The 14,958-nt window shown below is 42.7% G+C and overlaps 1 protein-coding gene across 8 annotated transcripts in view; it reads right to left on the bottom strand.

The window, feature by feature from the left end:
- LOC118504137 (Ig-like and fibronectin type-III domain-containing protein 1) overlaps positions 1-14,958 on the bottom strand; it is a 105,110-nt gene that overhangs the window by 7,233 nt on the left and 82,919 nt on the right. For all 8 annotated transcript variants that reach the window (XM_036038227.1, XM_036038225.1, XM_036038230.1 and 5 more), the window contains 2 exons: positions 8,527-8,700; positions 239-373 (listed from right to left, as the gene is read on the bottom strand). In XM_036038227.1, the coding sequence (XP_035894120.1) occupies positions 239-373; positions 8,527-8,700 (309 nt within the window). The remainder of the gene's footprint in view (positions 1-238; positions 374-8,526; positions 8,701-14,958) is intronic.

Here is a 14,958-nt window from a genome sequence, read left to right as displayed (position 1 = left end):
TATGCATAGATTAACTCTCTTTTTTGTACCATTAAAAGGGGGCTTTGTTGAAATATTATCTAAAACATCGGAGGGCAATACAAACAAGTGAGAGAAAACATAGGCCACCTCTACCAGCCAATCAGGGCCCAGTGTAATGAGCCTCCTAGTAATAATACTACCATAACAACACCACCGACCTTGGGTGCCGTTCCCCCCGGGCGAATTTCCATTGTGTCGAGCGGCTTTGCGTAATTACCTGTTAGCGGATGGAAGCTCCTTACAATCGGGTCACTGTTTACCTCGCACACGTACACGTCGGAATCGTTCAAACGTGCTTCCTTGATAAGAAGCACCCACACGTCGCCACCGAGCGGGGTTCTACCTTTGGGCGCTGCAAGAAATAGGAACAGAGAGAGAGAGAGAAAGAGAGAGAGAGCGAGAGAGTGAGAACAGTCATAATGAAAAACTCACGTCAGGATGGATGCGTTATTGTAACTGCAACACAACTCCATTGTTTTGCAGCTCGCCGTGGAAATATTTGCCATAATTAAAAATATCTATTCATTGATGTAGGCGAGGACTCGGTGGATTGTTTCTTTGTGTATTGGTTTTTGTAGACCGCAATCGGGGGGTTGAAAACGCTCATTTAAATGGAAAATGCAATACTGTGTGGTATAGTCATATTGCTTTTAGTTTAATACAGTATAGGAATTTTATTCCTGTAGAACGAGTCACTGCCAGGTTGATCCTTAACAAGTAAACGCCTGAAGGTATGCAACATATTTATCAAAGAGGCCAAGAAAGAAAATTAATCAATTGCATACCTTCAGGCGTCAAAAATCAAGAACGAGTAACATAAAGCAATAAATTGTAAACTTAGTTCGGTATCGCATTGCTCTACTAACCAATTATCAAAAAACGGATCAAAAATCGGTTGCCGTGTGGTTGAAAAAGACAACAGGGTAAAAATGTCCTTTTTTTGCAAGCCAAACGGGAACTAGGACAGTTGAAATTCAATCAGCATCAACAATTTATCATTTAAAAATTCCACCAATATTATTTTAAGCTGCTCATGGCTTCAGATGAAATTTTGAATGATGATGTTAAAATTTAATGATGACGATGATGATGTATTCACGAGGATTTTGGAGCTTCAAAATGACTTTTGAAGCTTTTTAACAGTTGTTTAATTTTTCAACCCCATTTTTCTTCTTCGTGCTCTCCATTATTAATATGCTATCGGAAATTGATGTCCCTAGTACTTTAACATGCTAGCCATCCATTCCAAACAGCCATGAATTGAATGATGACAAAAAAGAATGAGTTTTAAGCAGGAAAAAAATGGTCCAACTGCTTAAAAAAGTGAATAAAGAAAGCGCTCAAAATTTTGCTACATTTTTATAACCCAACATCCAACACAAAACCCCAACCAACAAAAAAAAGGGAATCTCGACTGCCCTTTACCCAGTGCCCGAACCATCAAACATCAAAGCAACTGTAATTGAACTTTCACTTTTGCTTTGCAAAAACGTTTCACCAACATGAAACGGTGGTGTGGCAAAAACGGCCGTTCACCGTCGCAAATTTAAAGCACCAGCAGATTTTGTGCGGTATGCACCGGAAAGAAACTCGAGTGCAGCATCACTCGACGGTAATGGGGTTGGCAGGAGTGCAGTGTTGCGCTTCAGTTTTAGCAGGAAGCCACTGGTACTGGCGATCCAAGAACACGCTCTGCTTGCCGGGTCAGTGGAGCAGCAAGCGGACGCATGGTGCTTCACGTGCTAAACTCTCCCATTCGCGCGCAACGCCATTTGCTTCTCGAGCGCCTTCTGAAGCAGCCGTGGGAAATGAAAGTATCACTTCACGGAAGGTGCTTGTTATGGTGCTTGCCGGTTGAGCAGAAATGGCACAAGCCGTCCACCCGTTTTTTTTTGTTGTTGCACAGGTAGTAGCAGTCCGCTTGGGGTTTCTGTCACACCGAGTAATGCCAAGTAACTCACCGAAACGCAGGAAAATAATTAGCGAACCCAGACAAGCTCGCCACCGACGACGGTTGCTCGGTACCGGCTCGGAGGAGGCTGACAACATTCTTGCAGCAAACGAAATATATGTGAGTTTTTTCTTCCTCTCACTGTTCGTGTGTTGTTGTTGATGCTTTTTAATCACCGTCTTGCAACTTTTACGCGGTCGGTCGGACCTGCACTGTTCTCCAGTGAGCTTGCTCTCTCTTTCAACGGCACCGAAAGGGTTTCACGTAGGAGAAAAAAAATACAACGGTTGTTAAACGGTGCGTTAGAAGTGAGAAGAAATTAAGGGTGAAGCAAAATGTGGCAAATCACATAAAGTGCGATGAGAATGAAATTTAATTTTATATTGCTTCGCATCAAACACGGCGTGGATTTGGCAGTTTTGTTTTGCGTGTTGTTTTTTTTTGCCCATTCCTTTGAGCTTAGTTCATCATAAGCCGGAAGCCTTATGATTTCCTTCGCGATAGTTTTTTCATACGACGGGAACCCTATAATGCTCAGCCAGTTTCAGTGGTTATCAAAATAAAACCGAGAAGACTAATATTTCTCGTGGATTAACTTCTATTAGGGACAATAAAAACTAGTGTTTATTTTTAAGCCATTTGATAATGGAACTGGTGCAAGGTACTGAAGCTTGTAAAATGGTTTCCGGATGCCTAAAACGTTACAGAACTCTAGATACACTAGAAGATTATCACAAAAAATGTAGTTGATAAAACAAACGACGAATCTATCTATCCGATGTTGGGTCTAAGAGAAACATTTATGGTCCCTAGGCAAATCATATTTTTTTTGAGATATAGTACCTGGCCCTATGGCACGCGTTCTAGAAAAAGATACTCAGAAAGATTATTAAAATTGACTAATGTGTGGATGACTCAAATCCCATCCGGACCGTTCTGGGGGCCGTAGTGTGGACTGACTATCCAACTACGCGGAATCATTAAGCCTAGTAAGCCTACAAATGGCAGACATGACCTAAGAAGTCGTTAGGCCAAGAAGAGAGCGAGATAGAGAGGTATAGAATGTGTGGAAGGATGGTGTTGGTGCTGCTACAACGACGGGTTGTATAAGCTGTAAGATGATCGTATTGTGAAGTGCAACTGGTCATGTTGTGAGAATGACACCGGACAACCAACCCCGTAAGGCTTAGAAGGCAGGTAGCTAAACATGAACAAAGAAGAGGTAGGCCCGATTTTCGATGTAGTGATGACTTTGGGCTGTGTTGAATCCCAACAACTATTCAGCTCCGGGTAACTTAAGTCTAGCAAGCCAGAAATGGCAAGCCCTCGTGAGTAAGTACAGCCTTCTTCATGCAATTTTAAAATAATACAAAATAGTGTTCAGTGGTGCTTAATGTTCAAGAGTAGCACTGCCCATCAAACCAATTCTTATACTTACAAGTAAATTATTTGTAGGGTTAGGCCTCCTCTTTTAAAACTGAGACTTCTGAGTGAGTTCTTCTATTACTCATTATGAAGCTTTGACCTCACAATGAGCCTCATCTTTCGCTTTGAAGCTTTGTTATCATTGTGAAACTCTACCCTTACAAATCTAGCTCATCTCACACTATTGGAAGGCTGTTATATGTTAGAGTGTTTCTTTTAGCATGTCTACTTGACACAATTTCAATAAGAAACATAATATCCCAACATCATAACCTAGTAGCAGCTCGTTAGCTATATGGTGTGTTTGTTTTATTGACCTTTTTATTTTATTCTTTGGTTCTTGAACCGCGAGAGGTCTTGGTGTGTCAATCCTTGACTTGATTTTACCCGAAGCTGAATAGTCAGTCCTGGATGGGATACAATATCCGGTCCTGCTGTGTGAAGACTGGCGTTGCTACCGCATCTACCATCAGAACATGGCAACTGTCTGGCATTTTTCATGAAATACGCTTCGTTTATTATTCATATTCTATAGCATGTAGTAGAGAGTGAGGAATCCTTTTTTAATTATGTACACGAAAGCCAATTTTGTAAAATTGATTCAAAACGCAAAACCCTTTATATGTTGCCTTTTTCAATTACTACCATCAGACAGAGCTGAAGGAGTAATTTTATTTTTCAAATTTTTGTTATTGCATTACCAATTGATTGAATTGAATTGGAGCTACAAAATTTGAATGGAAAGCAACGTATATCCACAAAAATGTATCAACAAACCTGTGCTTTTTTTTCTTCTGTGAATGAAAACCCATCCCTGAGCGTTGCTGATTGTTCAATACTGCTGAAAACAGATGCCATTTTTTTGCGTTATCGTCTAAAAGTATCAACGCACAGCACAAGGGGAGAGCAAAACAACGCACTGCACGTTACGAGTGCATTGTGCACTCGGTTATATTCATTCATTTCTACTGAATGGCAACTGTAACGACCGAGTGCAGTTACGGGAAAATTCCGTACAATGCAACCAGGATCGCAAAACGAGCCGGGCATGATGAAAACAATGGGAGGGGGGAAATGAAAAGCTTCGTTTGAACTCAGCGTTTTGCAACACACAGAAAATGGGGAATGCCAGGGTCCTAGTGCCGAGCCCGAGTACGGTGAAAACTTTTCTACCTTGTACCTACATGTTACATCCGTGGCTGTGAAGCGAAAGATAAACACACTCACGAGGGAGGCAACAGTTCTGGCTGACAATTCCTGCGACGGAATTCTAGCGGGGACGATCAGCCAGTAGGGGGGGTCCGGTGATGGCTTAGACCAGTTCGGACAGCAAAACTACTAACGCCGTTCTGTTTGTCCGTCTGTCTTACGTGTTGATTTACCGAGCGTTACTCGACAGTGTTGCAAAACGGCCCGCCTTTCCTTGGTCCTGCGAACGCGCCGACCAACAACCACCACCATCATCATCACCACTACCGGATCACTTTGTAGACCGAGCGCCAGGCTCTGGCCGGGTTCGGGAAATCGTTTTCCGTGTCGGTGGCCGGAAGCCGTGCAAATGACACAAAGCGTAACCAACCGAGAAGTAATCGGGTGGACCGGTGAAAGGAACTGCCGTATCTTTTTTTGCACCATTTCTCCGGACTAGAAGAACCCGGGAGCCCGGTATCCTTTGATCTGGTTCGGTGGAGTTGTCGCTCGCAGTGGACGAACTTTCAAGTGAGTGATGAGTGATTTCTACTGAAAGAAAAAGAAACCAAAGGCACAAAGTGCCATCACGCCTTTTCGGTCGGAAATGAGCAACGCGGGTGGCGAAGAATGGTAGCAACGGTTGCGTTACACTTACTCAAAGTGACACTAAATTATGCGTTTCGGTAAAGAATGAATGTGTGCATTGCAGTTGTTACAGTAATTGAGGTACTTGAGAGCACTAGCTGTGTGGTGTATGTACCGTGGCATGCATTTTTCATGCCATTTCTACAGCCTCTTTAACCATGGTTGAGAGTGCTTCATGCTTATGTGACGGGAATGACTGACGTTTAAAAAAAAGGATTAATTAACCATTGGAATCTGTGGTAACAACAGACTTGGTTATAATTATTGTGTGAAAAAGGAAAAATTGACAAAAAAAAAAACGCTTCAAAAAGCGTCTACTACATCATGTCCTAATCGAAAATGTACATTTCCTTCCCTAACGCCTGAAAGTATGCAATTATTAGCTAACCATTGCATCAAACGATATTTGACATTACTTCTTTTTTTACTGTAACATTTTCAATTGTTTTCAACGATTATTATTTATTTTTCTTGGAAACAAAACAAAAGCAAGTCATAATACAAGGGAGCTAAATGACGAACACGAAAGGGACGAATTTAAATTGTGGAATATGAAATGGAATTTACACATCAAGGCATGCTTATCAGCTTTTTCTGCGGAAGGAAAAGAAGTGAATTTGGTTCGGTGGACTATATGTAGTGGCTGATCTAACGGCGACCAAAGTTGGCGGCCGCGTAGGACCACGCGGCGCCTTGTGAAAAAGACCCCATATTATGAGACTCGTATGACGAGTCCCCTATTAAAGATGTCGTTTAAAGCACCTAGTATAAGGGGTGTGTAGAAAAAGAGTCTGATAATCTAAAGTTACCTGAGACATCATGAGCACCATCTCCGGCCACAGGTTGGGAAACTCATGAAGAGACGATCTAGACGTTTAAAAATGCGCTAGGGTACTCACTTTATCTGAAACTAATGACAGCCTAAGGACGCATTCACGAGAAAGAAGGTCGGTATGATCTTCAATTTAGAGCAAATTTGCCTCTTGTGAGCTGGTCATGTCGTGAGAATAACACCAGACCGCCTAGCCCGTAAAGTCTTTCTAGACAGTCCAACGGAGGCATGGCAACCACAAATTGGAATGGAAGGAAGGAGTTGATGCGTCCTCCAGATAGACTGAGATATTGGATTTGCATTTGATGACGCTAGACCGTAAGCGTAATCGAGGCTTGTAGTTGGACAAAAATACTTGCGTTAGCTATTAACCGTGAAGTCTACTATCATCTCCTCGTGAAAGTATACAGATGGTTTGTGGTTTGATTCATAATGCCGATAAGTACGTAACATCCGTAATACGACTTACAGGATCGCCAATTAACCTACCAGCAACACGTGCCCACCAAAAACAGTAATTGCATACTTTCAGGCGCATCGAACTCAAAGCCAACCAGATAAATTAGCGCCGGGAAGCGTTATGCCACCTACTACGGCACTATTTCTAATGGTCGGGTGTAGTGCAACAATTTAGCTCGTTATACGTTGCAAAAACCGGTAACAGCTGTGCAGTACACAATTAAGCAAAGCTAGAAATAGTCCCCCTGCAATATTTACGATCTTGACAAATGCCCGACCCTGTGCACCCAGCGGTGTGTAGTAGCATCGTTACCAAATTTATAGCACAAGCAAAACTTTCCAATCCTTTTAGTGCTGCAATTATTAGTACACCCGAAACGAAACTATTTCCGTACCTTCCGAGGACGGGGAAGCAATGGTTTTACGCTTCTATTTTCAAGAGCAACCCCAAAATCGATCGCAGCTGGATCGCACGCAACCAAGAGCAAGTTGAACATAAATTTTACCTTCGCAGTACGCATAGCTAGCCAGGGTGCCGTTTACAAACGGACCGACCAACGATTTCAAATCCAGACCCCAACTACTTGGAGACGCCATCGGTCCCGACCGGTATGGCTTTCCGAAAGGATCTTCATTTGGGATCCACTTTTCGCTGGCTGGTTGTTTGCTTCCTTCTCTTTGGTTCCTCCCAAAAAAGAAAATGGATGTGTGCGGGAGCAATAGTGTGCCGTTTCTTGCAAACAGAACGCTCCGGGCTGGGGAAGTATCTTTAACTTTTGTGCTTACGAGTTTTCGTACGCCCTAATAAGTGAGCGTAGCATAAATTACTCGAAACTTTCTAATTAAAATTAGGAACGATGCCTCTACCCGGCGCGACACACAGCAAAACACGAGAACCGTACACAGCGTGCGTGTATGGCCCGGTGCTTTGCTCACCGGGGGAAACCTAGCAGTGGAACGTCCCATAGACTTCTTCCCATCCTTCGTCAGACACACAGACATGGGTTTCTCGGCCAAGGTTTTTTTTTTGTTTTCATTCCCGGTTTTTCATCCTTTCGCAGTCCCACAGTCCCGACAGGCGAAGGGATCGTCGTCTCGAGCCGGGGGAAAACAATTTTAAATTCAATTGTTTTCACTTTATTTACTCTTTCGGTAAGTTGTTGTGCAGGTGGGAAAGATGATCTGGCTCGTTTCGTGTCAACGCCGTGTGACTGCACACGCACGGTGGCATGTCCTCCTCGGCCCAGAACCAGAATAATGAAGGCAAAGTTGCTGACTGTACGTGCACACGCCACCGTTGGCGTATGCTTCCTTCGGTCGAGCGGGTTAGCTGTGGAATGTGGCCAAATTCCCTAAATTCAACCGGCAACACCCGCGTATCCCGCACATCCTTTGGCGACACGACGGTGAGCGTGGTGGAGCAAACGGTAAAAGAAAATATTTTCTCTCGCCCCGAACGAGGTTTTTCCATTCATTGTGAAAAACGGTTCCAGCGTTGACGTTGATTGCCCTCCCGCCACACTGCCACTGGCGAGCGCGAGCACATTCCAGCTGCTGGAATGTCTTTGAATCTTGCCTGAGACGTCTCCCGAGACCAGAGATCTCCCTTTTTTCTTTCACCGGTTCCCGTCAGGTATTCTACTGTTTCTTAATTAAATTGCTGAATTATTGAGAATGGGCGAACGGGAAGTGTTGCCAACGGCCAACGCCGGGATACGTGTACGCTACCATCCACAACTTCGGTGGTGGCTTAGTGGCACCCGCTCGTTAACCTGCTTTATATCGACAGTGTCGTTCGCCTGGAATGTGCCACCGTACCGTGCGAAGAAGCTGACTGATAATGAGAAGCGATTATTACCGAAATAATCACTCCCGTAAATGAGCGACAAAAATGTTTTCAATGTTTTCACAACTTTCCCCCCGACAGCTCGCTTTCCACCCGCCCGTGTCTGCGAAGGTTTGGACGAAATTCCTTTCTTCTGCGTCGTCTTACGGTACTTACAGTCATCGTGCAGGACACTGATCCGCTTGTCGCCGGTAACCCGGTTTATCCCTGCGGACAGGATTTCGTGCGGTCCTTTGCGCCACAGCACGGTATCGTTGTTGAAGGGCGTCATCACCACGCACGTTAGCAGTGCGTCCTCACCGACGTGCACCAGGGAAGGTCCACCCGTGCCTGTGGAAAAAAAGAAGAGAAAAAAACGGAAAATGAGTGCGGGAATCGGTCGGGAAGAAAAAGAAAGCGGCACATCAATGTCAACGGTGCCGCGGAAAGGGGTGTGCCCATAATTAGACGTTTTGCTAACGAACGGACGTAGCAAAATAGGGTCGGAATTGAATGGCTCAAAAATGTCGGCAATCACTATAAAGCTAAATGTTTATTGTGTGCACAGAAAAACACTCCCAGGAACAAAACGGGGGCATTATGATCAGGGTGGTGTGAAGACGCTGACGCCCTCTCTTGGGAATGTTTGCTATCCGTTTTGTCCGGGGGAAATGGAGGGTAAAATGAGGGGAGCGGTGGAGTAAGATGGAGAACCGGTCATTTAGATCTATGTAAAGTTTGCTGTAAATTTCCGGTTAACATTGGGTCAAAATTTTCCCCCACAGGCCTATTTGAGGACCGTTTCGATGGCGAGCGGCTATTACGCAAGTATTGGAACAAATGTCCATTTTTAATGTGTCGCTAGGAATGTTTCCGGCGAAGGCTAAACAGTGTTATTGTTTTAGGGTTTAAGGAAATTGAAACATAATCATTTACATTGAAACGGGGTCAGATTATAGAACAAAAGTAAAGCTGGTTCAATGTTAGATTGTAATGTGCCTGAGAAACAATTTAAAATCAAAATGAATGTGTAACAACATCTAAAAGTTGATTATAATTTATGTTTATCAATCTCTAGGTACTGGATGTTGGCAAGACTTTTACTGGGTTGTTCAGTATCATTCTCACGACATGATCAAGCTCACTGGAGCCTGGCGAACTTAATTCGCTTCAAAATGGCTATATCACCTTTGAGCTCTTAGTAAATCATCTGATGTCTTGTGTACATACGGAGCCAAATCCTTCTGAGCATCTTAATGTCGAACGCATCGAGAGGTATATGTCCGAACGGTGGTTATAAATCCGTCCGTCCATACAGTCTGTGTTTTTCATCCCTCGCGACATGCATCTTGGGTAGAGAAGCCTCCAAAGGCTGTAGTGTTGACATTTGATCCCGGATAGATGAGATTACGGAAGACCACAAAAGGGCAATCACTTATAGCTACATCACTCCTGCGTAGCTCAGCGTTGATTAGAAGGTCTTCTGGTGGTATATTACATTCTCTGGGCGAACAACCGATAAACGAACGGACGATCTCTAATCGCTGTACAGGAAAGTCTTCAGAAATTGGTAGTCGTTGGCGATCGCCACGGCAATCGTAATTATAGAAGACTATTCTCCAGTACGTATTCCTTGCGACATACAGCAGTTGAGGATTACAATCTAGAGGGTGCCAAGTCTCCAACATCTTGCGAAAAGAATTCCAATCTAACTAAGTAAACTAAGCTAAGGTGTCTGGCATGCAAAGTAGGGTTTATAACACTCAGAGCAAGTTTTTCATCAACATTCTTAAATACTTTATCTAAGCTGCTATTGGAAGTACTTCGGCGAAGTATTATATTCAGGAGTTCAGCCTGATTAGTTAACGAAGAGCTTGAGGATGGATATACTTCCGAGGAGGTATTTCATTCAGGATCAAAGTCCAGCGCAATTAGCGTAAGCCAAGGATGAGCTTGATGAAGGTTCCGAATATGGCTGAGATCGATTGGGATTTGGACTATAAAATGGCGACAACGATCGCGTAATAGCGATTCAATAACTGATTCTAACTGTAGCAATCGAATCAGAAGGAGCAGAAGCTGCTATGGAATTTCTCAGAAGAATCTTTTTAGACATGGAATGCTCAATATTTGACATCCAATTAGTCGACTACAGGCATGGGTGCTGAATTCTTTAAAAAGTCAGATTAAATTATAAAGCTCTGATACGACGATAAATACAGATATACTCATCTACGCTAACCCATCGATGGATGATGTCCACCTATTTGTACGCCTTCCAAACTGTCATTACGACTTATACTTTATCACCCAGTTGAGGACATTATATTTTCTGCCGGGTTTATGTTAATTGACTAACTTTGCTTACAATTCTTCCCTTTCCCGCTCTTAGACCACTTGTACTATTTAGCTATCTTCATCAAAACAAATTAGCACGATTCGTTCAACCGTTCCGCAATCGCCCAGTTGAAAACAAAATATGAATTGTTGTAGCAAAAACAAATTTTAAACGAAAAAACAAACACAAATACAGCCAAAAGGAACGGACAAAATTAATCATATCGAAAACAACCCGGCCGGCCAACTACGTAAGCCGCAAGCCGGTGTGGCATTTGAAATTGATTCCAAAATTAATGTTTACCGTGAAATTGGCAAAGTTTCCTCGTTACCACCGGGAAAGGCCCCGAAGGCGCAGAAGGCTGTTGTAGTAGTAGTAGTGTCCTTAATATCGGATCTGTCTGTCTGTCTCTCTCCCTCCCTCTCTTCCTGCTGTTGGTGCACCAACCAACCAGGAGATATTGAAGTCCAGACAATGCCCGGTCCCCCCGGGGAGGGTGGGTGTCTCATTTTCCAGCTGAATTTTGACAGTGCCGAAACGAAAAAGGGAAGAGGAAAAATGTTCGGTTTGTAATTTCTTCCATTTTTATTTTTCTTTAACCGCTCGGCCATCATGGTCTGGCGGGTGATTTCCGAACTACAGACCTTCGAATCGGGGAAAAAAAAACATTCGAAGGGAACGAAAAATGGGAACAAAAATAGCCGTCTGTTATAAAAATAACGGCCAGTCCACACATAGGAGTCGGCTGAAAATAAAATTGGGACAAGGTGGCGATCGGGAGGCACAAGGAAAAAGAAAACTGTCTGTAGCTCTCCCCTAAGAAAAGCAACTATTTTCAGTGTCGGACAGCTTTAAGAACGTTCAATTCTTCGAAAGGCTCTGCTGACAGGCCGTCCCCTGTTCGATAGTAGCTACCGAAGAGCTCCCTTGTCTTGAAAGTAGGATACCAAAAGTGTTCTATTTTTTGTTATTTTCCGCGTGCCAACGCGTCCGGCAATCATCGGCAGCGGTGTATCGCTTCATTCGCTTCACAGTTCCAGAACCGTTGCGCCATCCATCGCTCGAAGAATGATTTGAGCTTCCATTGCCTCGCTGGCTACTACGATCGGAAACGTCTTCCTCCCGATGGTTCGGTGGTATCGTTTGATAGGATTATTATTTCCCCCAGCTGTGGAAAGGCGAGGGAACAAGCGAGCAAAGACACCCCAAAAAGAATGACGTTTAGAGGGTTGTAATTCTTTCGCCACAAGCTGCAAAAAAGCCTACCGTTTCGAAATTTGTGATCGTTGTCGGGAGGGGTTTTTTTCTTTCTCTCCTGTGGAAGGAATGTGAAGAGTGCCTAAAGGAATGCCATCAGAAACGAACGATTGGAACCTTCATCGCCTTTCGCCCGGGTGAGACAGCGGTGAAGCCACGTTCGTATGTCGATGTTGTAAAAATCTGGTGTAGGTGGCTCGCTTTCAAAGCTGTCGAAATATTTCACTCAATGTCGATGTCGAACGATAAAGGTTTCGCATTTCAGGGCACTTTTTTTTGGTTGAGCTTTTCTTTCTCCTTATTCCCCAATTGCTCTCAACGGCCCCCGCCGGGTTCTGCATTCCACAATCATTCCGAAACGATAAAGTTTAGCAAATGTAAGTGGTCGCAAGTACATTTGCTGTTTATATGTGGTGTAGGGGGAATGTGGCAAAAACCAACCACGTACACACAGGGGAACACACACACGCACCCCACACACAGAAGCAAGGTAAGTTGATTTGCCAAACCGTCTCGTCTTAACTTTGACGAGAAGCTCGACGAGAGTTGATGCGTAAAAGTACTTTCAGTTGATTTCCGTTCTCCTTTGGGGGCGACCGAAAGCATACCACGAGTTCATAAATCACTCGTCCAACGGCACGGTTCGCACCGACGGCACGTACCTACACGGTACTACCTACGGTGGTAATGGTTGGGAAAAATCTTTTCCAGCATTCTGTTTTTTTTTTTCGGTTGCCAATTGCCGTTGAAAATTCTGTTCTTGGTGCACGCTTTACAGCGCGAGGTTTTAGCTCGACGAGGAGTAGAGATACGTTCCGTGACGATCTGATCGACGTTGAGGGATGAAATTTTGACGAAGCATTGTATCGAGTAAGAGTAGCTTTAATGAAGATTCCACGCGTTAGGTATCGTGTTTGGTACGGCTTCGAGTTGAAGAATCGATTATGTGATATGGGATTTTAGATTTAACTAATTCGTTAAACGGATCCCTCAGACTAGTAGCGTTTATACAGTGGAGGATAATACAATAAGACCATCCGTTTCTTGAACAACTGCGTTCGATAATTATGTTGGGTATTTCTATTCCAAATTAGCTCTATAAACATCTCAGAAATTATCGAATCACTGCGTTAGAAAGCCTTTTGAGACACGCATGGACTCACTTAATAATTGCCGAATGATTTAAGGTTCAAAGGAGTAAGGAGAAAATGGACAATAAAATGGCTTGAGTGAGTGTTATAAAAATAGTCTATTTTAGCTTTGATGTTACCCAAACTGAGATTTTAAATCAATATCCTATTTACACATTTTTTTAACAATTTTTACCACATTTGATCGCAATTTCTGGAAATTTCGATCATCATTACGAATTTTGCGACATAAACTAACTTTGTTTAAGTGAGACGTCTAGGAGCAGCAAATTTCTTCACCATAAAGCAATAGAAACATTACGCTTACAAGTAGAGTTGAAAGGTCCTTTTTATTCTTATAGAATAATAACAGCAATAGGCCAGGCTTGTCCGTTTTGCTAAAGGTCCTTGGGACTTTATGGTGTAATTGAAAGGCATGATGTCAAACTTGGATATCGAATACAGTTTTCGTACTATTCAAAGTCTTTTAGGGGCCGACCTATTGCCATTAACAGAGCTCTATGAAAAAAACAATAAAACAAAAATGCTTGACACTTAATAACTTTCAAATAAATTATATTGCAAATGTAGAAGCCTTTCCTAGTAAAAACCGCTTTGTAAGAACTTTGCTTGATTGTGGCTTAGCTCAGTTTGGATATTTTTTTGTTTCATCAGGCCAAATATTCACCATTTGGGTTGGTGATTCTAAAAGCGAGGCTTTGTTTATACCAATAACAACTACAAAAATTAAACTTAACAAATATTTAAGATAATTTTTTAATCCTAAGTACCGACCTGACCAAGATTATAAGCAAAAGGCAAGTATGCAATATTGCATACTTTTAGGCGCAAAGAATCGAAAGACTTCACCAGATGAAACTGAACGAAAATGATAGTTTTACTTGAGACATTATTAGGCTTTATGATTTAATTCTTAATTCGCCAATATTTGAAGAATTTTTCTACGTATACAAAAAATGGATCTAATAAGAAAGGGTTGATGAAAGGTTTTCATTAACAAATTTATTTTTAACAGGCAATTAACATCAGAAAAAAATATTTCTATTACATTTTATTATAAATACAACCCAAGAAAAACTGAAACTAAACGCTATCATGAATGGAATATATCACAAGCATATTTTTGAGTTACAAGAATAGTTCGTAATAGTAAAACATACAAACACTTCAGCAGAGTACCTTCATCGCTTTAAATTTCATCTCATGGTACAATTGATCGCTCCCATTATTTTAATGAGCCGTCATAAGTGTTGCGATACGTTCCGTCGCTACGGTAGCTGTCACGAAGTGAAGAAGAGCCAGAGCCCTTGTGGTAGCTTTACAAATCACACACAATAAAATCAAAATGATTGTGCGTCAAATGTTTGTTCGGAGAAAATTAAAGCGATTAGTAAGCCAACCGCTGTTCAGGTTTCATATCATCCTACACATTTGGTTAACCGTCCGTCCGGTAAACCGTCGGTTGGCAAGTACTCTACCTGGGGAGAGTTTTGGTTTAAATTGTAAAGCATCCTTGCTGCCCATAATCAGTTGCTTCTTGTCAGATTGACGTTCGCTGGAAGGAGTAAGACGAATGGAAAGCGTACTGTTAAACTTTCCCGTTTGGTGTGCATTGTTTTTCGGCTTCTTTTCATTTTTCTCCCCTTGGCTCGTAGCTCCCTTTCGTACGACTGGCGAAATCTAACGTCTCGGATGTTTTATTTTCATTCTGTAAACAATTCCCTCCTGCCAATTCAGCTCGTACCACGCGAGGTGCGCATGAAACCAAACACGGAGGCGAGTGGTTTTGGTTAAAAATTTACAAAACCATGTCCCTGTCACATCATGTTCCGATCGCTTGACTTTCCTTTCGCTGAAGCCGTG

The sequence above is a fragment of the Anopheles stephensi genome, chromosome 2 (genome assembly GCF_013141755.1).
Source record: "Anopheles stephensi strain Indian chromosome 2, UCI_ANSTEP_V1.0, whole genome shotgun sequence".
Lineage (NCBI taxonomy): Eukaryota > Metazoa > Arthropoda > Insecta > Diptera > Culicidae > Anopheles > Anopheles stephensi.
The sequence above is the reverse complement of the archived record's forward strand: the minus strand, read 5'-3'. Positions and strand labels throughout refer to the sequence as shown.